Source organism: Arabidopsis thaliana, chromosome 5 (assembly GCF_000001735.4).
Source record: "Arabidopsis thaliana chromosome 5, partial sequence".
Taxonomy (NCBI): domain Eukaryota; kingdom Viridiplantae; phylum Streptophyta; class Magnoliopsida; order Brassicales; family Brassicaceae; genus Arabidopsis; species Arabidopsis thaliana.
In genome coordinates this window covers 18,627,639-18,654,191 of record NC_003076.8, presented here as the reverse complement: position 1 = coordinate 18,654,191, position 26,553 = coordinate 18,627,639, and the positions used below count along the sequence as shown (strand labels likewise).

Sequence of the window (26,553 nt, the reverse complement as noted above, 5' to 3'; positions counted from 1 at the left end):
ACACTGTCTTATGGTTCTTATGTTTGAATGAAGTACTAGTCTGTTTATACTCTCTGCTTTTATATTTTTTACTAGTTATCATTTTTTCTTCAATAAATGTGTGTTATACATAACATGCAGTGTTAATATTATCAATATTCAGGAGAGAAGAGATAATATGTTTAAATTGAGTCATAAATAAGCATACATAGATCAGATATATGTTCCTAGTATAGTTTGATAAATAAATTTGGTTATAATATTAATAACACCGCAAGAGACATCATCACCTACCTAGTACATTATGATGTTAACCACTATCAGACGCATTCCTCACCTTTAAGCTTCTTCCATTTATAAGCAGCTTCAAGAATCTTGAGATTCGTCGTCCCTGATTCTTCAGGGAACAGATAATCAAAGTATTCTTCATACCTGCCAATTTTTTTTTTTCACATTGAGCTTTAACATTCAAAAGATAATAGTCGAGAAATTATATGTATGTAATGCCTACTCTGTAGAGCCGTCTTCTCTACTGGTCATCTTTCTCTTCTTGAGCTTCTTCGGGAGCTTTGATTGAACGACACTAACATCCCCGAGCTCACCAAAGCCTGTCTCCATGTTAAGCCAATCCTCCAAAAGCGTAGCACGCTCTTCTTCAAGCTCCGGTGTGGTGTCTTTGTAGTATGTATTGGCTCTGTCGAAGATCACTGAGTAGAAGAAAGAAAAAAAAGCAGAACAAAAATAAATAATATAAGAAACAGATAACTTGTGTCACAAGAAATCATCCAAACTCTTAATATAACATGTAGCTTCAAACCTCTGGCGCTTTTGATGCCGTCTTCTTTGTGTTCTGAAGCAGAAGCTTCGAACTTTGCAAAGCTAATCCACACCTTGCAATGCTTTGTACGGTCCAAGAGTCGCTCATATAAAGCCCGTGTCTTCTCGAATTCCCCTTCTGATATCTCAAAATCAATGTACGTCTGCCACAAACAATATATAGAGAATTTGTTGATCCAATCGGTTCAAAGTACGAGAAATCTTTATGGATGCATTAGACAGTAAAATTTTACCTTCCAAAGCAGCTCAGGCATGTCTAGAGCAGGCTGAGATATTGCAAGTTCAAAGATAGCTCTAGCACGTTCTGTTTCAGCAAGCGAAATCTCAAACTCAGCATAGTTTCTCCAAGCATAGCAATTCTCAGGAGACCATTCAAGAAACCGCTCGTATAATTTTCTACATCTATCGATGTTTACCAACTTGAGTTCCATCTCAATGTATTTCTTGAATATCTGTTTTGCAGATAACAAAAAAAAAAAATCACCGCAGTAAGTAAAAAACACATTGAGCAATAATGTAAACCATTTCCAGATTACGAGTCTTCAGGCTTACCTTAACTTTTGGAGCTTTCCCAATCGCATTACCTAATATCTGCCGTGCACCGGTGAGATTCAATTGCCTGATTTCATATTCTGCAGCGAGCAACCATATTTTGGCAAAAGAAAATTTGGTGTGTGGGATAAGCTTGAGACATTCTCTGTAAGACAAATGCAAAAACAGTCAGTCTAATCCTCCACGAGCGAAACGTAGATGAATGCAACTCAAAAAGTTCAAGAATACCTGTAAACATCTCGTGTACGTTCCACATCTTTAGTTTCAATCTCTTCATACAAAGCATAATTAATCCTACAACAACAATAATTAGTCACATCAGTGTAAGTGGTTGAGAAAACAGTAGAACCATGTATGCTACCAAAAAAATAACACTCACCAAAGATAAATGTATCTTTGCCAGAATCGTTTCTCTTGGGCAGGTGGAACATTAGCAATAGCCCTCTCATAGATTTCTCTTATCCTATCTTTGTTCCCAACACTCTCTTCCAGCCTAACATAATCGAACCATGAGTCATAGTTCAAAGGGTTTTTACTCACTTCATCTTCATACTCAAACCTCTTCTTCCCAACAATAGCATCCTCAATACCTTCCTTATCTCCATACTGTTTCTCAAACGCCACAAACTTCTTGTACAACTCCTCAGCTCTTCCTTTACGAATATGATCAAGAGCAAACTTGTAGATAAACCTAGCCCGCTCTACTTCCTTGCATCGTTCTTCGAATTCAGCAAACGATACAAAGAGAATCTCAGCTTCTTCATCGTTTGCAAGTTTGTCCACTGCTCGTTCGTAAACCTCCCTAGCTAGCTTAACTTGACCACCACGCTTCATCTCAAACTTTGCATATCGAATAAAAGCAGATACTTTCGGATGACAAAGAACAAATCTCTCGTATATCGATCTCGCACGTTCGATTTCGTTATACCTAAGTTCAAACTTAATAAAACAGAGCCAAGCTTTTTGATCTGGTGACCAGTTCATCCACCGCTCGAAGATCTGTCTAGCTCCAGTAACATTCCCAAGCTTCTCTTCCATGTAAATATACTTCTCCCAAAGCTGATCAACTCGAGGGAGAAGCGTAACAGAACGATCCCAAACGTTCCTTGCATTGTTGACAAACTTGTTCTTCATCTCAAACTCTGCGTACTTGACCCAAAGCGTATGGTTCCTGTACTCTCCTTCTAAAGCTCGTTCCCACACGCTTCGAGCACGTGCGTAGTCCATTTGCGACTCTTCCCACTTCGCATATTTGACCCAAACTTGGATGTTCCATCTCGCTCGACGGATCTGGTCCTCAAACTCTTTCCGACGTCGGAGTCTGTAATCGGAAAGCTCAGTAGAATCAGTGATTTTCTGCTTAGGTGGACGGATCTCAGCTTCTTGCCTCTCTCGAGCTTCTCTTAGAATTTGCTCTGCAGTGATTTGCACAGGTGCCGGGGTCTTGTTCTTGACCCGCGTCGTCCGTGGAAGCTTTACTTCAGCATCTTTCCCGGTCATATAACCAAATTTACGGTCGCCGGAGGCCATGAGATCACTTTTTGCTCTAGGGTTTCTAGATTTTGGAAATGAGAGAAGAAAATGATTGAACGAGAGAACACAGCGTAACATACACGCACAAAATAGAATGGGTTCTTAATGGGCCTAAATAAGTTAGGCTCAGGATATCTCAATATTGGCCCAAAACCAGGAGCAATGGCCCAAACACATTAAGAAACTAAGAAAAAGCCCAAAAGCCCAAAACTAGGAGCAATGGCCCATTTATTTTCTCACATGAATGAATATCTTCCTTTTTTTTATAATGAAAAATATTATGAATACATATATAAAAGAATTAACATTTTTTAATGACATACTAGATAAGCTATATATTCAGAAAAGAAAGAAAATAGAAATGCACAAATGAACATATTACATTGGAAACAAACTTAAATAAAGCTGTAACTTAATTTCATTCTTTATTTTTCAAAGTCTCGAAAATGTAAATGTCCTGTAAATTGTTCATAAATTTAAAAGATAAGAAATGAAATTCTTATATAATTAATAACTAAATAAATCGCAGAAATCTTTTATTATTATATTAATATTTATCCATAGCACCATAACATTTGCTTTTCAATATCTTCTAAATCTGCAAAACCAAACACAAAAGCTTTCAGCAATTCATACAAGAAAAACAAAAACCTTAAGACCATTACACAAAACTCACAAGATAATAGATTGCGCCATTTTGGAGAGGTTGATAAGTAACACCAAATTCATCTGTAAGAATAGGCTGGCCAAACGAGTTGATCAAAACGGCATCGTTTCCGAAAGCTGCCTTAACGTTGAATAATCCAGACACTACTTCGATAGGCATCTCGTTAATAAACACCGTCATTCTCACCGGATAAACATTATCTCCGACGTCTTCACCACCGGATAATCCTACATCTCGTTTTTCTTGTGATCAATAGAGCACATTTTGGTAATTAATGTTAGTCAAAGTAATTAAATAATACTAATTTACCCAAAAAAATACACAGTAAATGGTCAAATCTAAAGACCAAAACGTCTTTTTCCCAAAATATCGTATGCATGCGTTACTCATTCCAAAATATGGAATAATTTAATAATTTATTTACCATAATCTATGACCTATCTAAGTATTATAATTCATATATATATGACCAAGATTCCTTTTTTTTTTTTATGACCAAGATACATATACATATATATATATATATATATACACACTAATATATGAAATATGAGAAATGAGTGTACGTACATATCTATGTATATGTGACATTGGATAACACCAGCATGCATATGGTAAGAACTATATGATATTAGATTCGATATATATATGCTATATACTAAATTTAGTATACTAATTATACATCTACGAAATATACCAAATTAAGCATTAATTATAATATTTATTTTCATGTATGTTGAGCAAATGAGGTAATAAAACTATTTCGAAAAGAAAAAAATATGAACAGTATTACTATTTCGAAATGATTAATTTACCTTGAGATTGATTGATGGTTAATGGAACAGTCAAAGGAGGAAAACAATTTCCACCGCCATTTCCATCTCCGCCGTATAAATTGATCGCCGGAATTTTATCAAAATTTTCGTTAGTCTCCAAATTAACGCCGTTATTAACGGTAGAGAATGCCATCCCTTCTTCCGTTACCACCGGTACAACAAAATCGCCAAAACCAAACGCTGATTGAGCAGCGCTCGGATCATTATGAACCGGAAATAGAAAACCGGCCGGTTCGGTTACCACCAACTCATTGTTTTGAACCGGATATAATCCGGTTTCTTGGTTAACAAAACCAAAACAATGATCAGCGTCAGTACTAGGAATAACCGTCTTGTCCTTCTTTGACATTTTAGGGCTTTTGTGATGAACACGAAGCTTGTGTTTTGCTCGAGATTTCCGGTTTTGAAACCAGTAAAACACGTTTGCGTCACCGATTTGACCATATTCTTGAAGCCGGATCCGGATTCTTTGAATCTCCTCTCTAGGTGGGTTAATAGTACCGGAATTGAAGATTGATTCGAGTATCCTAATCTGCTCCGGTTTAGGATTCCATCTCGGTTTAGGATCTGGTATCCGATCTGTTTCATAGAGCGGTTTATATCATCATGCATGCATGTCTTAACATATATACATAACATCGTTCATATAGCTTGTTTCTATAATCAAGTAAAATTAACAATATACTTTTTATAAATTTAACAGAAGAAAATGTAAATTTTGTGAGTACCTGAGGAAAAGGAAGATGATAGGTTGCAATTAGAGTAGTGCATGTAAGATGGAGTATCGATTTCATGTTGATGATGATGATTATTGTTGCAAGGTTTGGATTTGAACATGCTTGGCCAATTTTTGTTTGAGGAGGACATGATGATGGTGTAATGATGATAATCGAGAGCTAAAGAGATTACTTAGGGTTGATAGGGTAATGAGAGAATAGCAAATCTACTCTCACGTTATATATTAGCCTCTTTACCTACCCTTTGGTTTTTTTTGTTTTACTACATTTAATAACTAATAGAAATTATAAAACGTAAAATTAGAGAGAAAAGAACAAAAGAAAGAAAGGGAAATTGCATATCGTATGCATTTTTCAAGAGACACAAAATTTTCATTTTATCATGTGAACATAATCATTCATTACATTCGTTTTGTATCCTTTTAATTCGGATTACTTAAATTCCTACTCTTAAATTATTATCAGGAAATGTATCTGAAGTCATGAAATTTTAACCAATTACGTACAAAGTGTTTAAATTTTTAAAAATATATACTACGATTCATATACTCCTACTTTTAGATGAATTTTTACATCTACTTTTAGATGAATTTTTCTACTTTTAGATGAATTTTTCAACTATTGTACAACCATTTACTTGAATTCCTACTCTTAAATTATTATCAGGAAATTTATCTACTTTTAGATGAATTTTTCTAATTCTTAATTTCTCTTATTTTCATAAATGGTTGTACAAATTAATTAAGCTGGAGATTTGGATTGACTCGAGGGATCATATTTACGTTTTACTCATTAAATTTTTCTCTTAGTCAATAATAAGAGAAATCTTAAAAGAAATAAATTAAATGATATAGTAATGGATTGCCTTTAATTATGCTCTATCAATATTATTAGATGAAAAAGTAAATACTAACATTGTAACTTTAAATCCTTTTCTTTAAGTATGTCAATATGTGGAAAATAGACAGAAAAAGAACAATGTAACTGGTGCAAAAGTGGTGACTTGTCCCATTACAAATACGGCACACTTTCAGTCTCATAATCTAATTTGACTATGACGAGGAAAAATACAAATCTTCACAAACTACGAAAGACTTTGCATCAAAGTGATTTTTCTGCCGTTTCTAGATTTACTATTTGCTTTTTTCAGGTACTATTTCCTTCTTATTATTATTTTTTCCATTTTCACATAGTTTTGATATTATCATAAATATATTATCTGTTTTTTTTTAATAAATAAAAACACAAACCATATATTCCGTTACACTAAATTTCAAAAACAACCCTAAACATGAAAAATCCGACGTATAAAGAACATGAAACCCACATCAAAGAATCCGTTACAGACTTTTTTTTTCTCAAACTTAAGTTCATACATGTTTATTTATTTATTATTTAAATGTTCACATGTTTTTATATTTCACTCTAAATGATTGATATTGGTTAGTAGATTTTGTTTTCTAATGTTTTTTTCCTTCTCCAAGCATCTTTCTTGTTTGATAAAATTTTGTCATCTTTTTTCTCAAGTATGAACGCCTTGCATATAGATTTAATCTGAAACAAAACTGAACACATACAATGAATGATTAAACAAAAATGAATGTAAATATTTTAAGCTTAAATGGTTCATGTTGATATGCAATGAGCTGTTCGTAGAGTGGGCTTGTTACATAGGGAGACAAATATTTTGTTTTCTTTTTGACTTACGGTTTCTAATTTTGTCACTTTTACCATTGCTACACACTACCTTTTTTTTTTGTCCAATCCCCGCCGCTTTAATGATTATCAGATTGGACACATTTTATTTTCTTGATACTAATCCATCAAACCATCGCAGTCGTCTTTTAATAACTTTTATAACTAACTACAACAAAAATGTTAACGACGAGTTAGACCTATATAATTATTATGTATTGACTGGTGATTGTTCATATCAACGTGGTATCTTATGAAAGAACAATCTATGATGGATGCATCGTTAATGAAGCCTTTCTGCAATTATGTAACCTTGAATGTTTTTCTGCAATTACAGGGTTGATGATGATCGACTTCCTATGAAGCAATGTGTGGCGCCTCCCTATCTCATCCTATCGCATGATACATTATCTATTGTATTGTTCTAGCTCTCTAACTCTTCATTTTGTGAGTCTTCTTTGCTTTATCCTACAACTATCCAGTTAAAGTTGTGAGGTCTGGTTGCTTTCAAAATCGTATCTCGTTAACAGATAGACTTTTCTTGACAAGCTTGCTTTAAGGTTGGCGGTCTTTATAAGTTTATGATCCCTTCCATCATGGTTGTCTTTCTACACAATCTTTTATAAACAATTATTTGTTAAGTTGTTAACAAGAATGTACGACTATGTCTCAGTTTGTTGGAGAATTAGAACTCGTAATAGTATTTCTATATTTGCATTTGATTTTTTTTTTGTGTGTGGCTTTGGTTTTCTTTAATTGTAGAGTATATGATGAAGATGGTACTGAACCATCATACTCTTCAATGAAAGAGCCTCCTATCTAGCAAACAACGTTCTCTCAGTTCTTATTGTGGACTACCCCAATGTATAAAACTTTGTGTGTTATGGTATAGGTATGCTAGCTTTTGAAATCTTTTCTGAAACAGCTGAGTTTTTGCAAGGAAATGGTACCATTTTTTAACATTGAACGTAAGAGCCCTTGAGTTCTATTTTTCCCAGAAGATAGATTACTTAAAGGACAAGATCCAGCCTCAAAGTAAGACGGGTAATTAAGGTATTATAAGTGCATAAGTATATTTTGCTCAGGTTATACATTGGACATATATAAGAACTGGAGCATGAACGTCACATTTGTTTATGTCTTACTCATGTAGAAAGAGTGTAAGGAGTTTCAAGTGAGGATTAATACAATTTTCTTATCAATAAATTGAATCCACATTTTTTTAGCCAAAATTTTAAACTTGAAATTTTATTTTTCAAAGACGAAAATCTCATATTATTGATTCAAACTTGTATCCATAATTTTTTCATCAAAAAACATTACTCTTTAATTTTTTTTGCTAAAAACTAGAATTCGCAAATTGTCACCAAAAAGCGTGATTCCACAATTTATGGGGAAAAAATATCAATCCTCAATTTTCTTGCCAAATTACTACTATTTTACAAATTTCTCCCGAATAATGGTAACATGATTCGACAATACTCTCGCCAATAACGTGATGAAGCAAAGTCCACTATTTCAAGTAGAAAATATTCAAAAAAATATCAAAATACAAGTATATATAAATGTTTGTTATTTATTGAAATCTGTTCAGATATTATAGGAAAAAGCATATTCTTGATCTCTTAGTCTTCAATGGTTTTATCTTTTTCTTTGCCTTTGGTGGCCTCAAAGCTACCCTTATCGCTGTATCAAACACTGCCTTCACATTCTATTAAACATTCACAAACAAAAAACTTTTTCAGTTTATTTAATTTAACTTCATTAAGTATTTCAATTTACTATATATATATATATATATATATATATATATATTTGTGGATTCAAATTATTAGTATGAAAATTTTGGCAAAAAAACATTTGGAGCTGCACTCTAAGTACCTAAATACATGTTGAATTTACTCTAAGTACCTGTTGGGTTTTGGAGCTGCACTCTAAGTACCTAACAGCTCCAATCATTTTCCTTAATTCTTCTCCCTGTTACTCAAATCCATTCATAATTGTTTATGAATTTATTTTTGTATAGATTATTTTTTAAAGATTTGTGTATGGTACCTGAGCAGTTGTTATAGAAGCTGCTCCTGGATGATCCTTCAAGAACTGCTTGTCATCCCTCAAATCTATATTCATTTTTGTGTAACATTATTGTTTTGAATAAAAAGATATTATCAATAACACAAGAGATACCATAAATCAAATGGAGAAATGTATTAGCTTTTTCAATATAAGTTGTTGAATAAATGTTAAATTGGGCCACTATTCATGATGCCATTAACGATCCAAGTGGCTATATCTTCCTACATTTGAACATTTTTCTGCTATTAGATGAAAATCTAACTGTTTTTATACAACTATCGAATTTGAAAATGTTATTCTTTTTTCACATGTTTTTCATTAAAACTGTAGCATAACAGAACAAATAATATAATTTACTGGCCTGAATTAATTAGGTAATTTTTCAAAATACATTTACTATAGGTGTTATTTTCTAAATAACATATTATTTAGTGATATCTCAATATTATTCAGAGTGAAAGAGAGTGTATTACTATTTGACGAAAAAGTAGCTTCTTGTAGAATTTTTTTCTTTCTTTTGCAAATGAAAAACGTATGATCTGCGGATTATTACTCAAGACCATATCTAATTTGACACAAATGTTGATAAATTAAGTTTCTTTATGAACTCATAAGGGGAAAGTTTTCGTTACCTAATTTTGTTCCGACGAGCACAATGGGGATGCCAGGAGCATAATGTTTCAGCTCCGGAAGCCACTATTAATCACCAGATTAATTAATCAGTCAGTGTCAACAAATTTTTCTAGAAATACTTTATCATATAATCATAGTTTCTTATCTATAAAAAAAAACGGATGGAAAAACTTTTAAAGTTACCTTTTTGTGAATATTCTCGTAACTGGCCTTGCTTATAAGGGAAAATGCTAATAAGAAGACATCTGCTCCTCTGTAACTCAAAGGCCTAAGCCTATTATAATCTTCCTGACCTGTAATTCCACAATAATAACTTTTATCGTAACTAGCATTCATTAATAATCAGTTTTAGTATAATCAAGTAATCATACGGCGTACCGGCAGTATCCCACAGGCCAAGGTTCACGGTACTCCCGTCGACCACCACATTTGCGCTGAAGTTGTCGAAAACTGTTGGAACATAATCCTGTAAATTAGATAGTTAAATCATTTATATATCAAAAAACATACATTAAACCATGTTTCTTAAGTAAACAGATAGCAAAAATCCAGAAGCATGGGTTTGAATTCAGCTTTAGATATATTTCACGTTAATGATTCTAGGAAAAATATGCTTAAACGGATATGGAAATATAAACGCAAAAGATGAAACTAGGCTCTTATTAATTTGCCATGAACAACGTTTAAAATGAGCAAAGATCTCAGGAGCCTAACATAAATATCTTAAAACATCAATTTGAAAATATATCTGGATATATATCAAGTTTGCTAAGAAATTAAAAGTTACCGTAGGAAACGTATTGCTGGTATATGAAATGAGCATACAAGTCTTTCCCACTGCTCCATCTCCGACAGTCACACACTTAATGAATCTTGCTGTGCTCATTTTCTTTGCTTTTGTCTTCAATTTCTTTTATTTTTTTATGTTTATGAATTTTGTGAATGTGTTTGGGTTTTATGTTCAGAAGAGAAGAGAAGTGGTGGAAGGTTCTTAAGAAGCTTTTGTGATGATTATAGTTGTTTATTGGTAAGGAGGATGTCTCTGTTACAACTTTCATTGATCATTATTAGTTGCTTATTCGTAAGGGAAGGAAATTTGAAGCAAACATACTGAAACAAATACCAAATTAAAGAACTGGTTTTGTATATCATCATATATAATAAACCGAGTAAACCAAACAACTCCTCACTGAAACAATTGAATTATAATCTTCTTAAATAAATACAAATATTAAAATCATGTATTGAAAATAGTTAAATTTTATTATTACATGTACTCACTAATTTGTATTTCTTTCCAAATTTGATCTGACTTTTCTAACCAGGTCCAAAGCAAAATGATATTTAGCAGAATCGAAACAAATTTTACCAAAAAGCTGAAATATTGTTCACCTTTTGCCTTTCATATATTGGTTTGATATTTTTAGTTTAATTAAATTAATGAGTTAAAATGATTAGGAATTGAGTATTTCTTTAACTTCAAGTGCAAGATCATGCGGTCACCGAAAGTGATGTAGCCGTTTGGTGTTGGTTGTGAGTGGGTTTTTAAGTGTTGGAGAAGGAACTCTCATCTTACTTTCTCTAGTGTTTTTACATTTTCTTATAAAATCTTTTTCTTCAATATTTTATGTTTTGCCTTATTTGATTCATTTTAACAACATTCAATAATGACATGAATTGGCTTACATATTACGATTTTTTTAGTGTGTTCAAAAATACAATTTCCATCTGTCTTCTTCGTCACCTCACAGTTTTTTTGACGTCATCCAACACTTTTGTTTTACGTTATCCAACAATTTTCTTTTAAAGAGTATTATGCATGAAACTCTCATGCAGATATACGATGATTTATAATACTTTCTGAAATATGAATGATCAAACATTCATGGCGAATCCAAAAATACTTTTTTGGGACGTAAATAAAGTTTTTCTTCGAGGGGAATATATAAATAAAGGCAAATTTTTTAACTCAAATACAAATTACACTATTTATCAAAAACTGAATCAATGTATGTCCCCATATATAATGTTGATATTTACTTTCTTTAAAACCTTATTATAACATTTTTTATTATTATTATAATAACGTAGCTACTGTTACCTGAGTTTATAGAAGTACAGTTTGGTGCTTCAAGTAGTATCATACGTAAATCACTTCAAATATAAGTTACCAGTAAATTAGAGGTTATACTGCGTAGAGCAAAAGTTTAGGAGCACTAATGTAGTGAAAGTCTTTCTTTCCTAACAATTGAATTTGTGTGTCTCTTCCTCATTATGCATTTTTTATATAAAATTTTCCATTGATTTAAAATAGAGCATAATATTAATAATATTGTACTGTTCATACATTTTAAAATGGGATAAATGAAAAAATAGTCAATTTTTCAAACATATTTAGAAAACTAGTTATTTTACTATTCACAATTTGCAAAGTAGTCACTTTTCACTGTTTGATTTGTACATTTAAATTTGTACAACACTTTTAGTATACAGATGTAAGTGTACGCTGTGTATATCTATATACATATGTATACTAAAAGTATTGTACAAATCTAAATGTACAAATCAAACAGTGAAAAGTGACTTTTTTATAAATTGTGACTAGTAAAATGACTAATTTTCTAAATATGTTCTGAAAACTGACTAGTTTGCTAATTCAGGTCGATAATAGATAAAAACTTATCAAAATAAGCCCACTAAAAGCCTCAACTTGAACCTAGAAGTATCCAAAGAAGAAGAGCCCAATAAGCCTCAAGTATCTCATCTTGAGATGTAACTTGTAAGAGCAATCATCGACTTCTCCTTGATAGATCAGATTAACAAAAGGAAAATTAGAGTTGAACCATTCACTGAGCTAGCTGATTATAAGATCAGAGTGACGAGACTCTAGCTTGATCTCTCAACAAATCTTTTTTTATCCCTATTACTGGTTCCATTGTATAATCGAATAAAACAGGTTGACAAAAAAAATGCTATATAATAAAATAAACTAAGTAGTTTATCCGCATTATATGTAGAGTGAAATGATTATTATGTATAGTTTTAGTTATATGTATGTTAATGAAAGAAAAAGAAAAAAAGTCGAACGAACAAGGAATCTAACTATTCAAAGGTTTTATTTTGCGTCACAAGAAAAAATAAGATGTATCTTAACACCGTACGTATACTAGTTATGAGCTATCCATGTCACTATTAAATGTGTACCTAATACCTGTAAAAGATTGTTTGCCTGATTCCTTGATGAAATAATCAAATCACTTGATCCATTTTTAGGTATAAAGTCATGTAGTAGCGTTAATATATAGTTAGCTCGAAATAAATTATTTAAACAAAAAAAAAAAGATATATGTAGTCATAAATTTAATGAATACCCACAATATACAGCATCACAACATTTAAAGCATTACCTAAATAATTTGAGATGGAAGTTAATGTTTCCTGCAGATTAATTAGTGTTTGTTTCGTGAAAATCTCGGTTCAATAAAAGAGAATACTACGGATTTGAATGGTAACTTCGTAGAGTTTTAATAAGGAATGTACGGTTTTGACATTAACCAAATTACAAAAACGATATCAATTTTTTTATTATTAAAAACGTTATCCTCAATATTTTTTTACAGCTTTCATGTACCATTGTTTTATACAACTTTGTACTATTTGGTTAAAAATTACCAATAAAAGCTAAAACATTTGTACAACTTTATATCACCAATGGGAGCCTACATCTTCCAAAATTAAATTATACATTTGTACTATGTACTTTGTGTATCATATTTATTAAAAATGTGACTAGTTCATGTTGAGCTTCGATTATTGAATTCGTTTTTCCACCTTTGAAATATGTAAGTATAGAACATATTTTGTGTGTTTGCATATATAATTTTGGGTTCAGATGCATTAGTTTTGGATTTAAATTTTTCTGAAACAAATTAATTTGTACATTTCATGATTGTCGTTAGACATCATTTTTTTTTTAATATGACGGAAGTTATGTTTTTTTATCTATTAATAAAATCTAATAAATTAAAAAGCTATCCTGTTTCATTCTTTCTTAAATAATACTAACGTTAATGTTTTTAATCGGTTCAATTTGGAAAGCACTAATTCTTTCTAGCATAAAAAATCTAATTCCATTTTCTTTGTCGAGTTTTTTTTAATCACTATTACTTCAGCTTTTTTTAATGAACTTTTGATTGAGTTCGATCAATTAAACTGAAATAGACAACCCCTATTAATTATGACTGTATATCTTAGTATATAATGTGCTAATACACTTGAAGGTACCAACCAGACTACTCATTTGTCTCCACTCCAAACTTTCACAACAATGAGAAGTCATCACAGACATTTTTCTTCATATGTTTCCTTCATCCTCTTCCTATTCCTGTTCTTCATCTCCTTCTCATCCTCAACATCAAAACTCGAACCCGCAAAGTCTGAACCTAAAAGAAAACATTCAGTTTCAGCTATTCTCGTGTTCGGAGATTCAACAGTGGATCCGGGCAATAACAACTACATTGACACAGTATTCAAGTGTAATTTTCCGCCCTATGGACTCGATTTCAGAAACAAAACTCCGACCGGTAGATTTTGCAACGGTCGACTCGTCACAGATTTTATCGGTTAGTGTTCATATATACAACTGAAATATATTCACTATATATATTGAACCTAATAACCTAAACATCATATATATATTTATGTACAGCTTCATACATTGGTGTGAAGGAGAATGTGCCACCGTATTTGGACCCAAATCTTGGAATAAATGAGTTAATAAGTGGAGTTAGCTTTGCTTCAGCTGGCTCTGGATATGATCCTCTCACTCCAACCATAACTGTTAGTGTCCGATCTCAATCTCTTTTCTCTGTTTTTAAATTTTTGCATAAACAAGAACGTAGAAAAAACTATATCTATGCATCTGGATCGTTATTTTATTATTACTATAACTATATTACTGCTAATGGGACTTCCAAATATTTATGCTCAAATATTATGATTGTTTCATAATTGGTTTGATTGAAACTTTTTGAAATGATTATTACTAAATTCATTTGCCAACTGGTCTAAGTTACGTTCTTAAGGACAACAAATTGAGGATAATTGGTGTACGCGAATTATCAACATTTTAAAACAAATTATGGAGTACATACTTCTTTCTTTTACCGGCAAGATTACATTTTTCAATATTCCAGGATAATATATAGACGTATGAAGTTATGAATAAACCAATCATTTAATTTTCTGGCTCATAATATTTCAAAAAATAATTGAAATATTATATTTTTAAATCCAAAAGGCATAATAAAACCTCATGTTTATTTATGGTTAGGTTCTAGAATGTGATGTCTAAATCAACTAATAATTGAAGAAATTAAATATAATGACAAAAGACAAAAACTTAATTAATCACTACTACTTGAATGTCGTTCAGTCGTTGACGAGTGAAAACAGATAAAGTATTTTATTTGTTGCAGTTGATAGATTAGTCGCTACTAGGTAATTAACTCTAGTCTCTTAAAAAAAGCGCACATGTTCAAATTATCCAATTATTAAGAAAGAAAAAATATGCTAATTTTAGAACATTTATTGCAAATAACTAAACACAATTTATTCGTATACTTTGTGGAATAAATTTAATTAATTATGTTGTTGGGTGTGTTGTCGCTTTCACTGGGGATGGTACAGAACGTGATAGACATTCCGACTCAGCTAGAGTATTTCAGAGAATACAAGAGAAAATTGGAGGGTAAAATGGGAAAACAAGAAATGGAAAAACACATAGAAGAAGCTATGTTTTGTGTAAGTGCAGGAACCAACGATTTCGTCATTAATTATTTCACAATTCCCATACGAAGGAAGACTTTTACTATCGAAGCTTATCAACAATTCGTTATTTCCAATCTCAAGCAATTTATCCAGGTGAAAATTCTTATTTCCTGATTTTCCATATACCTAATCCGTTTTTAATTATGGATGTTTATGCTATGTAGATTTTGGTGTAGTCAATTAGGATATGTAGATATTCTTTTTTTTTCTTAAACACAAAATTATAACCTAACCTAATCTTTTGGTTCCAAAGATACCACAATGTTGATAAAGTTCCAAAAATACCACAAACATTAATTAGGCTTACATAAAGTTTATAAAGATTATTCTAGTATCCTAGAATTTTATGGTTTTTATTTCTTACATCTTAAATCAGTGATCTTTTGTGATTTTTTAAAACTTATCGTAGCTTTATCAAACAAAATATAAAAGTGTAGGGAAATATAATAGTATCCCACTTATAATTAACGTGTACCAAAGTTTAATTTGTTCTCTCTTTTTTCCATATACACGTTAATTTGTTCAAACGTTTGGTACAAATTAAACTAAACTTTGGTACACTTAAAATGTTAATTTGTTTAAAGTTTAAACGTTTGACTTTGGCTTTGATCTCATTCGAATTGTTGAAATCGGATTTTATAGACTGGTTTATTTCAAAATGGTCCATATTGGTTCGGTTTGGATTAGACTGGTTTAATTTCTTTTATGAAAATACTTATCATATGGTTATTAATGGTTTAGGGTTTGTGGAAAGAAGGAGCAAGAAAGATAACAGTGGCAGGTTTACCACCGATTGGGTGTTTGCCGATTGTTATAACATTATTCTCCGGCGAAGCATTGACCAACCGTCGTTGCATTGACCGTTTCTCCACTGTGGCCACAAACTACAATTTCCTCTTACAAAAACAATTGGCCCTCATGCAAGTGGGTTTGGCCCATCTTGGATCCAAAATCTTTTACCTCGACGTCTATAACCCAGTTTATGAGGTCATTCGTGACCCTCGAAAATTCGGTAAGTACAAAACATAACAAGTAATTCGGATAGAAAATTTTATTAGCTTAGTTAACATATATTTTAGTGAATATATTTTGATCTTTAGGAGTTAGGACCCATCACCCATGGTAGAGTTTAGAATTTAGGATATGTCGTTAACTATTTTATTAATTTACAAACATGTATAATATAATTTAGGGTATATTATTAATTTTCAACTTTATATAGTTTTTAGTGGCAGTACTATATAAAATGCCAAAATTATCCTACAATTCTAGAAAGGACCAATGATAAAATTATACAAAAATTGGATCTATAACTATTATTAGAGTATCCTATTATCTTATAATAAAAATAAAACTTTTAAAGAAAAAAGATTTGATCTTTTCCATTGTTACCAGTGCAAGTAAATCTGGTTTCAAAGACATTTCTGTTTTTATGTTTGTATGTTAGGGTTCGAGGAAGTCTTCAGTGGATGTTGTGGAAGTGGATACCTAGAGGCATCGTTTTTGTGTAATCCAAAGTCATATGTGTGTCCCAATACATCTGCTTATGTCTTCTTTGACTCTATCCATCCAAGTGAGAAGACTTACTTCAGTCTTTTTAGATCTCTCCGACCAATTTATGATTCTATTCTCGGTTCTTTCTGAAATTTTTAATTAATATTATGATCACTATTAGCTAATTGATAAGTTAATTTCAATTTACATACACCTCTTTCTTCCATTATGAGTGACGAAATGTAATGTTGGTCTATGTGTTAATATTTCAGTTTGAAATGCAAAATAATTAGTGTACTTGTATTTTTTGTACTGTTTCTATTTTTTTTTCTTTTGTTAAAGGTGAACTGAATTTAGTAATCATAGCAAATGAAGAAGAATGTGTGTGATGAGAAGTTTGGTTGGTACTTAATAACTTTTTGCTTATGTTTTGCTTCTTTTTTTATCGAATTGTTTTATTTTCTCCTTTTTAATAAGTAAATACTTTTGTTAAGTTATAATATTATTAACTAATGCGAATAAAATTTCAATAGAACTATATGAGTTCAAAATTGCTTCTATTAGATCATAAATATCAGTTTTGTAATTCTAATATTAGAATATTTTAAATTTTCTATCAGTAATAAATAAAATAGTGTAATATTTATTTTACAGATAATTATTCTCAGTATAAGCTTATAAGCTTCTCGTCGTTGGCCTTCTTCATCTACGTAGATGATTTGAACCATTAAATTTAACATTTTGAATGCTTTTCAATTACATCTAGAATTTTTCATAAATCATGATAGTAAAATACAAACATATAATATTTCTAAACAAGAAACTCTTCACTGATGGATGCGATTGCCTTCTTAACAATGATTTGATACATTCTTTGTGTTGGATGGACAGCGTCCCAAAAAACGTATTTGGTAGGATCTTTGCATACTTGCATATCTTTGCATGTCTCTCCATATTCGTATGTACCTGTTCCACAACAGCCTAGCGAAGCCTCGACGAAACCTTAAAATTGAAACCAAAAGTACTATAAATGAGAACCTATTTTTTTTCTTTTGATTGTCAAATTTATCTCAAAGTTATATTTTAAACCAATAAGATATATGTTCTCACCAAATTTTCTCGGATTTTTAATGGCTTCTTGGATGGTCGAATAAGCATCAACGTAGATGGTTTTCAAACCGATTTTAGACTGAAGAAGCTCTAGATTTTTGATGATTTTGGCGTTAAAGGAGAAAGCGATTTGGTTTAGTTGATCTACACAAGTTTTTTGGCCTCGTAGGTATTTAATTAAAGGCATGCATCCCATGGGAGGAACTCCCACTACCACCAACCTTTTAGCTCCAAGCCTATGCAACATCTGTAAAATAATAACAAGAAGCTCAAAAGATTTTACCAAGAAAAAAAGAAGCTCAAAAGATGCTACGAATCTTCTTCCTATAATTTAAAATGCAATTCATAGCCTTTTTAGCCGGTATACATGTGTCTATATAGTTTATCTATTTTGGTTCAGTTTACAAAATTAACCCAAAACTAAACTAACAAATTTAATTCAACAAAAAAAAAGTACAGGAGTAGTATTTAACAATTTAAAATTTATAAGGTGGACCAAATCAGAATTTAAGTTTTGGTCGCAAACCAGTTTTTCCAATGAAACATTATACATGTAATGAAACAAAATACCATTGGACACTTCTACCGGCTGCATGATTATATTTATGCTTCCCAGTAATTGGGATAAAGTTCATGACCTTATATAGTTCAAGAAAGTAAATGCTGAAAATACTTTTCAAACTAAAATAAAAATAATTTTATATACTTGTGGTTATGAGTTGTGATTCATGGACAAGTTACAGATACCCGACATGAAAAATCGAAAATTCATGATTGTAGGGTAGAAATTATGTATCGATATTAAATTCTCCCAACAACCAGATAGAATTCGTATGATTTTATTTGTACTGTTTTTTCCTCTATGTTTGTTGTAATTTATGACCTTTTTTTTGTTACACGACCCACATACATACACATCCACAAGATATTTGTAGAATTTTTCAATGCCACTAGTTACCAACGCATTTATTTCAGCAGCTACTATTAATGTCACACACACACAGAGACACGTTCTTTTTCAGTCAATTAATTCATGCAATAGTGAGAAATATAATTGGTTTTTCTTCACAAAATTATTGGAAACATGTAAATCTTTTTTTTGTTTGATAAAAACATGTATATCTTATATGATTATAGATATATATATATATATATATAGATTTATCTATAATATAGTTATCGTAATACTTAATGCATACGTATACAAGAGTTTAGTGGAGACGTAAACATACCTTGGCGTCGTAAAGCATACGGTGGGAGAGAAACTCGATGTATTGCTCAACCGTGAATTGCTTTTGTCGAGTAAAATCGACTAAGTAATTTTGAAGAAAGTCATTTGATCCCATACTCATAAGAAATATAGCATTATTTATCATTTTAGCGCTCTCTAATGGACCGACCAATTTAGTCAGATGAATCTTGTAATGTAGAAAGTAATTGGCTTGTGTAGTGAAACTCCATACGTTCTGTTCAACCAACAAAATAGTTTTAAGTTTAATTTGGTTTTGTGTGAAAAGAGTATTTCAACTGAATGTTTTTATTAGAAGGTAAAAGGAAAATGTTAAGACTTACTGATATATTAGCTGTGAGATCGTCATAGCCAGAACCAGCAGAGGCAAAACTTGCACCGCGAGTTAGATCAGCTTGGGTTAGGGATGGATCAAGAAAAGCCGGTATGGGAGGGTAACCCATGGCCTCCGCTGTAAAAAAAAAATGTAAAATAAATTCTTCAATTAACATATTGAAAATTTCTGACTTATATAAATACTATAGTGTAAAACTTACCAATATAATCGGGAGCGAGTAATCCATCGCATAATCTACCGGTGGGTTTATGGTTGATGAAATTTTCACCATAAGGTGGAAAATTCCCTTTCATTTCGGTTTTAATGAAATTATTGTTCCCTGGATCGACACTAGAATCTCCAAACACAAGTATCGATGTCACATTGTGCTTTGCGGCTAGCTGCCGAAGAAGGTGAACGTCCAAAGACAACACTGACGGTAGTGGCTGCAAAGCTACTGCTACCAAAAGAGTCACAAACGCAACAAGCAACATGTTTAATTAATAGAGAGAATGTGTGACTTTTTATATTATGTAGAAAGTTTCTTTTGAGAGAATGTAAATGTCATATGGTTTGTGTTGAGAATGTTGTTATATATATAGACTCTTGAGGGGTTTTTTTTTTTTTTTTTTTGGACAGCTTGGCGTTCTGTTGTTGGTTGAGACATAATGTAAAGTGGCCAACAGAGAAATTTAATTTGACTTCTTGTGTTAATTTTTTGTTGATATATCATATCTTCATGATTTTCTTGTCTTTCAAATAATCTATTTATGGTATCTTACATATATATGGGATTTCCTTGAGAAAAAAAAAACATATATATGGGATTTATATTCGTGAAATAATGTACAATTTTGGGCTTTAAATCCGTACTGCTCTCTTCAGATCTAAATCCGAACATATAAGTAATAATATAACAAACTTTAACTTTTAACTATATAAAAATGAAATCATGTAAGTAATTTTGGTTTGACTACAACAACAATTATTTTCACCGACTAGATGAATTGTAGCTTCTTCTGAACCAAATTTCATACTAACCTTCCAAATTTAGAAAGTCATATATATATATATATATATATATATATATATATATATAAATTACTGTCACCGTCTTTACTAATAAAGTGAAAGTAAACCACCGAACGACACTTTTGCCAAAGAACAGAATTTTATAAAATGTTAAAACATCAAGCAATCAAACATTCTCTGTTCTAAATTGTATTTATTTTGTGAGGATTGTATCCATTATTCCATATCCAACTTATCTACTATCATTTAAGTATTAGGTTTAAGTGTCGTGTTGCGGTGGAGTAATTAACGCAGCCATTTTTGGCCATGATGGGAATAAAGATACATAAATAATGACTTAAACTGGTAACAAGCTCTTTTATACTCTCGGTCTTAACATTCACAATTAACAGACTTATACATCAAATAGTTATACATATTTAAGATCCTTGCCAAATGTTTATTGGATAGAGACCAAGAAGTAATACGTCGGTGTCTAACATGTACACTAGAGGCTAATTTGTTAATAGGTGTCCAACACATCATTTATGGATAATTTGTTAAATATGAATTTCAGAACTCAGAAGTCAGATCATTCTTCCTTTTAAGTCAAGTTGGTAGATATATATGTAACCATTTTGAGAGAGTTAATTAAGTTTATGAATTTTTTTATTGCAAAAAAAAAAACACGTAATCAGAGTGCTATTTATTTGAATAACATGCCGTTGTACGCCTAGTTTGTTGTTTGGGACTATTTTATATACAAACATTTAATTTATAAAAACATAGTGTTGGGCAAAAAGAAAAGAAATATCATTCTTTTATATTTCTTGAGAAAATAAAAATGCTTTTTTAATAAGAATGTTCCATAAACATTTACCTACTTTTTGTTAAAGGATTTAATCATTCAAACCTAATTTATTCAATGTTGATGGTCATTTAGCTAAGTTGTCCTCTCTATGGTGTTGTAATTTTTACCTTAATAGAAACGAAATATTGTTCATTATAATCTACAAACAATAGATTTTCAAAAAAAGATTATAGTTGATAAATAATTTCTATCATTCATTTTTTATACAATTGTTTCATCTGTCTTCCTTCAATATTAATTACTCCTCTTAGATTTTTTCAAGTTTTTTTCTGTTTAATTTATTATATATTATATTACAGCCATAAACTTTTTAGCCTTATCTTTTTCTCTCTTTTCTTAGCTGATATCTCATCGAATTTTTTGTTTTTTTAATCTTTAAGTGTTTAATCATGTAAATATTTCTAACGAAACTTTCATCAGATAGCTAATTCATCAGGTAAGTAATATATAATAATGAGTGATTAATTAAACCAAAATGTTGGGGAAAAACACATAAAAAAGGATGTTGACATGGGCTTTGTTATTACTTATTAAGTGACATGAAAGTTTCCAAACAGTTTTAGGTCACCTAATGTGTTGGAACATAACAGTTAGAGAATGGTCATATATCCTTGCCGGAGTATTAATTAGGGTCACTAACAATTAGCATTGCCCTTTTTCAACTATTAATGTGTGTCTACTCTATACATTTACACACACAAGGTCGGGTCAGTTTATTTAATGCAGTTTCGGTTCAAAATTGGATACCATTTCTTACTTTTTAATACTTGAGGAAAAACAAAATGCGACAGATTTAAAAATAAAAAATTTAAAAAATAATACCAGGACAATAGTTATCTAAATGTACCTATCAAACAGTATAGTTTTATTTTTTCGATTTAATCCAGTACCCAAATCTCTGTATTATTCTAGAATCCAGTTCATTATGTATTAATATAGAATTCATGTTTCCATTATTATGATAAATCCCAACCTTTAGTATACAATTCTATGAATCAAGAATTAAAATTTTCAAGAATCATGGCATATTATAACCAAAAAAAAGATACGTAAGAAAATGTAGCTGACATTGATTGCTATATAACTTTAAATATGGAGAGTAGAATGATTCGTAAGATTAGGTGGTTGTGTGACCTATATTTATTAGACACATCACCCACTTTTCTATATCTCTTGCTCTCTCACGATCGACTGTTACTTACTCGTATAATTGTAATTCACTACCAAATTGAATTATTGTGGATAAGGAAACAGATCTACTCTCTTTTTTATTTTATTCATTGTAAATCAGTAGAATAATAATCTTTATCAAAATAAAGAAAATCAATAGAAGAACACTGACTAAGAAAAATTATGGGTTCGAGTTCACTTAAAAAAAAAAAAAAAAATCCAAAATAAGTTATTTTCTTGGTTTTTATATATTTTCTAATAATTTTCTTTGAATTTAATACATATTTTCACTTATATATTTGAAAAGAAAAATACAACCAAGCTACACTAAATCATCTTATTCATGATTGAGCTATTGGTTTGGTTCGGTTTCAAACCAATCTAAATCATTTGGGTTAAAGATAGGTTAATCAAATAATTTGAACATATATTCTCCTAACCGTTTGGGTCGAAGATAGGTTAATCACTCATATTTGAATTAACCCTCTTTCAAAAAAAAAAAAAGGTTAATCACATGGTTTGTACATATAATTTTAGTTCAGTTTGAATCTCTTTGGGTTCAATTGGTTCAAATCGGTCAAGATGCACACTCTTACCATCAATTTTACCGTCCCGGTTTTTTTTTGAAACTAATGTTGAGTAAACGACAAGTCAAAAAATATTTTTGTAAATTTTTTTTTGGTGAGGAAAAATATTTTTGTAAATGAATAGAATAATTAAAATTTTACAGGAATTAATTTGTAGAAAAAACTTTTATTGAAAATGAAATTAAATTCTTAACTATAGTAATTTAGTCAAATGAATTTACAATATGCCAATTTAAAATGACAATGGGCTATTGTTGTCCATATGATCTACTAAATATTTGTTGTCCACTCTAACAAATCTGATTCTTCTTTCCTTGTAAATAAAGATATGGATCTGTTACTAAAACAAAGTCGCTTTATTCAGATCTGAAGAAGAAGAAGAAGAAGAAACATAGTTGAAGTCTCTGTTAATATGTCTTCAACAACAACAGATTCTACAGAATTGCAAAATCTGATCAAACTGTTTCAAAATTGCCAAACTCATCCTCGTCAACATTTTCCTGCAAAATCTTCAGCTGTATTAGTTTGTCTATACCAAGAACAAAGAGAAGACAAAAACGAGCTACGCGTAATCTTAACCAAACGATCTACTACTCTCTCTTCTCATCCTGGTAAAATCAAAATCTCTTTTAAGACATTACTCTTTTTAGTAAAGTTTTCATCTTTAAACTAGAAACAGAGGAAATTGTTAAAAAAAAACAGGGGAAGTAGCATTGCCTGGAGGAAAAAGAGACCAAGAAGATAAAGATGATATAGCTACTGCGTTGAGAGAAGCTCGTGAAGAAATCGGTTTAGATCCTTCTCTTGTTACAATCATTTCTGTTCTTGAACCATTTGTTAACAAGGTAATAAATATTGCATCAGAACATCTGAATTCAAGTTGCTAAATAGGTTATCTTTCGGTTTTATCGAGTTTTCGGTTATTGCAGAAGGGAATGTCGGTAGCACCAGTTATCGGTTTTCTACACGATAAGAAAGCGTTTAAACAGTTACCAAATCCAGCTGAAGTGGAAGAGATCTTTGATGTGCCATTAGAGATGTTCCTCAAGGTTCTTGAACTGGAAAATCCTCTGTTTCCGTTAAACTCCATTGCTAAACCTTAATCTTTAATGGCTCTCTCTGTCGGGTTTTTACGCAGGACAGAAACAGGCGAGCAGAGGAACGAGAGCATGAAGGAGAGAGATATCTTCTTCAATACTTTGATTACTATTCCGAAGATAAAGAGAGAAGCTTTATCATATGGGCACTCACTGCTGGTATTCTGATCAGAGTTGCCTCCATTGTTTATCAGAGATTACCGGAGTTTCAAGAACGTAAACCGAGTTTCTGGAATCAGCCTAACTGATTCTTGACTTGATCTGATTGAGAAAATTGAAACTTTTATGTATAATAAGCGATACAGATTGAATCTTCTTTAAATGTGTTTCAAGAATCTATCTTTACTCTAAGTGAAAACCTCATAGAACTTCTCGGTAACGAGAATTCCCGAATCCATAGACTCCAATGGATCTTTTCTGAGTCTGTGTCTCAAACAATTCGGTATAACAATACCAACATCTTCAGCTGTAACTTGATCTCTTCCTTGGAGTGCTGCAAGCGCTCTAGCTGCTCTGTTTATCACCATGTCTCCTCTCAATCCATCAACGTCCAGCTCAGCACAGACCTTAGAGATCTTCACTTTCAAATCTTGATCAATCTGAACTGCAGAAAGATTGCTTCTTGCAGTTGTAATCTGCTCCTGAAGCTTCAGTTGTTCTTCTTGATAAGTTTCTCGAAACTCCTTTGGGTTACTATCGAAACGAGCTCGTTCTTCAACAATCTTAACTCTCAGCTCGGCGTCTCTAACCGTCCCTACTTGCGCGTGCATACCAAACCTGTCAAGAAGCTGTGGTCTAAGCTCTCCTTCTTCAGGATTTCCTGAACCAATGAGGATAAACCGAGCAGGATGAGAAATCGATATCCCTTCTCTTTCAACAGTGTTCCAACCAGATGCAGCTGAATCAAGAAGAACATCAACTAAATGATCATCCAAAAGATTAACTTCATCAACATAAAGAATCCCTCTATTAGCTTTAGCTAGTAGTCCAGGCTCAAACGCCTTAACACCTTCGGTTAAAGCCTTTTCGATATCAATAGTTCCACAAACTCTATCTTCAGTAGCACCCAAAGGAAGATCAACCATATTGATTTTGGTTTCAATAACAGACAATTCTTCTCCCTTTTGAACTTTCTCTCTTACTTCCTTTCCCATACACTCAGGATCTCTCGGGTCTGAGTTATACGGATCACCAGAAACAACAGTGATCTCAGGAAGCAAATCAACTAAAGATCTAACAGTTGTTGATTTACCAGTTCCTCTATCTCCCATTATCATCACACCACCTATCTTCGGGTCAATCACATTTAACAAAAGGCATAGCTTCATCTCATCTTGTCCAACTATAGCAGCAAACGGATAAACAGGTCTTGCACTTTCCTTTGAATCAATCTTCTTTGCCTAATACCAAAAGAACCCAACTTTGTAAATCTTTTATACTAACCAATAAATCATTCCAAAGGTTCAAGCTTTTAATCAATTACATGAACATAATGTTGAAAAGACTCATACTTGTTCAACAGAGTTGATCTCTGTAGCGACATTCATAACAGAGACATGGTAACGAGATCTGTTCTTCTTTGGATTGAATTGGATTCTTCCAGAAAGTTTCTCTGCAAAAACAACGAACACACATTTTCATTGAAATGTCAACAAGTGTATGAGCAGATAAAAATGGGTACTTTTGAGGTTTGTTAGGGTAAAAGAGTTTCGAACCTGGTCCGAAGCAGAGATGGGACATTGAAGATGTTGAGGAAGGAGAAGAAATACGAGGGCAGGTCAAGATTGAAGAAGGAGATCTTCCGAGAAGAGACGCCATTGCTAGTGAGTGAGCTCTCTATAGATTTTTCGATTTCAGTGTCTTTCTCTTCGAGAATTCGTTTTTTGTTGTTGTTGGATAAGGAGATAGAGAGGATCGTAGATTTTCCCTCTTTTACTCAGTTTAGTTTAATTATTTATTAAACATTGTATTATTATATTATGCCAATTTTGTAAAATTTGAATATATAATGGGCTTGTAGGTCCAATTAAATTTCGGTTTGGTTTGGATTTGGATAAAAAATGGTTCGAGTTCAGTTCTTGGTTTGGTTTGAAAATTGATATGGATAAAAAACAGTTACATTCATGTGAATCTTTAGTCTTTGTAACGACGCCGAACCAAATTACCTTTCGTAACTAAACGACGTCGTATTTAGTTATTGGATAAATTAATGAGAATATTACAGTGTAGAGCACTTTTTTAAAAATATTTACGTGATTAAACACTTTTCAAGGA

At 31.6% G+C, this 26,553-nt stretch overlaps 7 protein-coding genes across 10 annotated transcripts; 2 read left to right on the top strand and 5 right to left on the bottom strand.

Moving 5' to 3' along the window:
• Positions 1-116: 116 nt before the first annotated feature.
• On the bottom strand, positions 117-2,927 carry AT5G45990 (crooked neck protein, putative / cell cycle protein; the record flags this gene model as incomplete). 2 transcript variants are annotated; one of them, NM_001344652.1, is made up of 7 exons in its annotated part: positions 117-411; positions 491-686; positions 797-959; positions 1,050-1,268; positions 1,369-1,513; positions 1,597-1,662; positions 1,748-2,927. In NM_001344652.1, 7 exons carry the CDS (start codon positions 2,896-2,898, stop codon positions 300-302), a joined length of 2,052 nt encoding a protein of 683 aa, NP_001329971.1. The 2 variants fall into 2 exon arrangements, with proteins under 2 accessions (NP_001329971.1, NP_199411.1); NM_123967.1 differs by having other exon boundaries at positions 300-411; positions 1,748-2,868.
• A 428-nt stretch (positions 2,928-3,355) lies between these two features.
• Positions 3,356-5,306, bottom strand: WOX8 (WUSCHEL related homeobox 8). Its single transcript, NM_123966.3, has 4 exons — positions 5,133-5,306; positions 4,384-4,983; positions 3,578-3,810; positions 3,356-3,499 (listed from the first exon to the last, which is right to left on the bottom strand). Exons 1-4 carry the CDS (start codon positions 5,269-5,271, stop codon positions 3,494-3,496), a joined length of 978 nt encoding a protein of 325 aa, NP_199410.2. The 5' UTR covers positions 5,272-5,306; the 3' UTR covers positions 3,356-3,493.
• Positions 5,307-8,215: 2,909 nt separating this feature from the next.
• On the bottom strand, positions 8,216-10,652 carry RAC2 (RAC-like 2). Its single transcript, NM_123965.2, has 7 exons — positions 10,333-10,652; positions 9,924-10,011; positions 9,729-9,838; positions 9,545-9,608; positions 8,892-8,956; positions 8,748-8,813; positions 8,216-8,547 (listed from the first exon to the last, which is right to left on the bottom strand). Exons 1-7 carry the CDS (start codon positions 10,429-10,431, stop codon positions 8,434-8,436), a joined length of 606 nt encoding a protein of 201 aa, NP_199409.1. The 5' UTR covers positions 10,432-10,652; the 3' UTR covers positions 8,216-8,433.
• Positions 10,653-13,790: 3,138 nt separating this feature from the next.
• AT5G45960 (GDSL-like Lipase/Acylhydrolase superfamily protein) lies at positions 13,791-17,264 on the top strand. The gene is made up of 5 exons (NM_123964.4): positions 13,791-14,167; positions 14,254-14,384; positions 15,234-15,467; positions 16,116-16,386; positions 16,822-17,264. Exons 1-5 carry the CDS (start codon positions 13,873-13,875, stop codon positions 17,016-17,018), a joined length of 1,128 nt encoding a protein of 375 aa, NP_199408.1. The 5' UTR covers positions 13,791-13,872; the 3' UTR covers positions 17,019-17,264.
• Positions 17,265-17,471: 207 nt separating this feature from the next.
• On the bottom strand, positions 17,472-20,151 carry AT5G45950 (GDSL-like Lipase/Acylhydrolase superfamily protein). Its single transcript, NM_123963.4, has 5 exons — positions 19,764-20,151; positions 19,551-19,678; positions 19,211-19,444; positions 17,979-18,225; positions 17,472-17,870 (listed from the first exon to the last, which is right to left on the bottom strand). Exons 1-5 carry the CDS (start codon positions 20,035-20,037, stop codon positions 17,680-17,682), a joined length of 1,074 nt encoding a protein of 357 aa, NP_199407.1. The 5' UTR covers positions 20,038-20,151; the 3' UTR covers positions 17,472-17,679.
• A 3,334-nt stretch (positions 20,152-23,485) lies between these two features.
• On the top strand, positions 23,486-24,630 carry NUDT11 (nudix hydrolase homolog 11; the record flags this gene model as incomplete). 3 transcript variants are annotated; one of them, NM_001125908.1, is made up of 4 exons in its annotated part: positions 23,486-23,793; positions 23,885-24,027; positions 24,112-24,231; positions 24,326-24,630. In NM_001125908.1, the coding sequence occupies exons 1-4, from the start codon at positions 23,595-23,597 to the stop codon at positions 24,353-24,355; spliced, it is 492 nt and encodes a 163-aa protein (NP_001119380.1). In that variant the 5' UTR covers positions 23,486-23,594. The 3 variants fall into 3 exon arrangements, with proteins under 3 accessions (NP_001119380.1, NP_199406.1, NP_001331230.1); NM_123962.3 differs by having other exon boundaries at positions 23,501-23,793; positions 24,321-24,630; NM_001344651.1 differs by lacking the exon at positions 24,326-24,630 and having other exon boundaries at positions 23,501-23,793; positions 24,112-24,285.
• On the bottom strand, positions 24,495-26,242 carry CHLI2 (magnesium chelatase i2). Its single transcript, NM_123961.4, has 3 exons — positions 25,995-26,242; positions 25,791-25,891; positions 24,495-25,679 (listed from the first exon to the last, which is right to left on the bottom strand). Exons 1-3 carry the CDS (start codon positions 26,095-26,097, stop codon positions 24,627-24,629), a joined length of 1,257 nt encoding a protein of 418 aa, NP_199405.2. The 5' UTR covers positions 26,098-26,242; the 3' UTR covers positions 24,495-24,626.
• Positions 26,243-26,553: the final 311 nt, after the last annotated feature.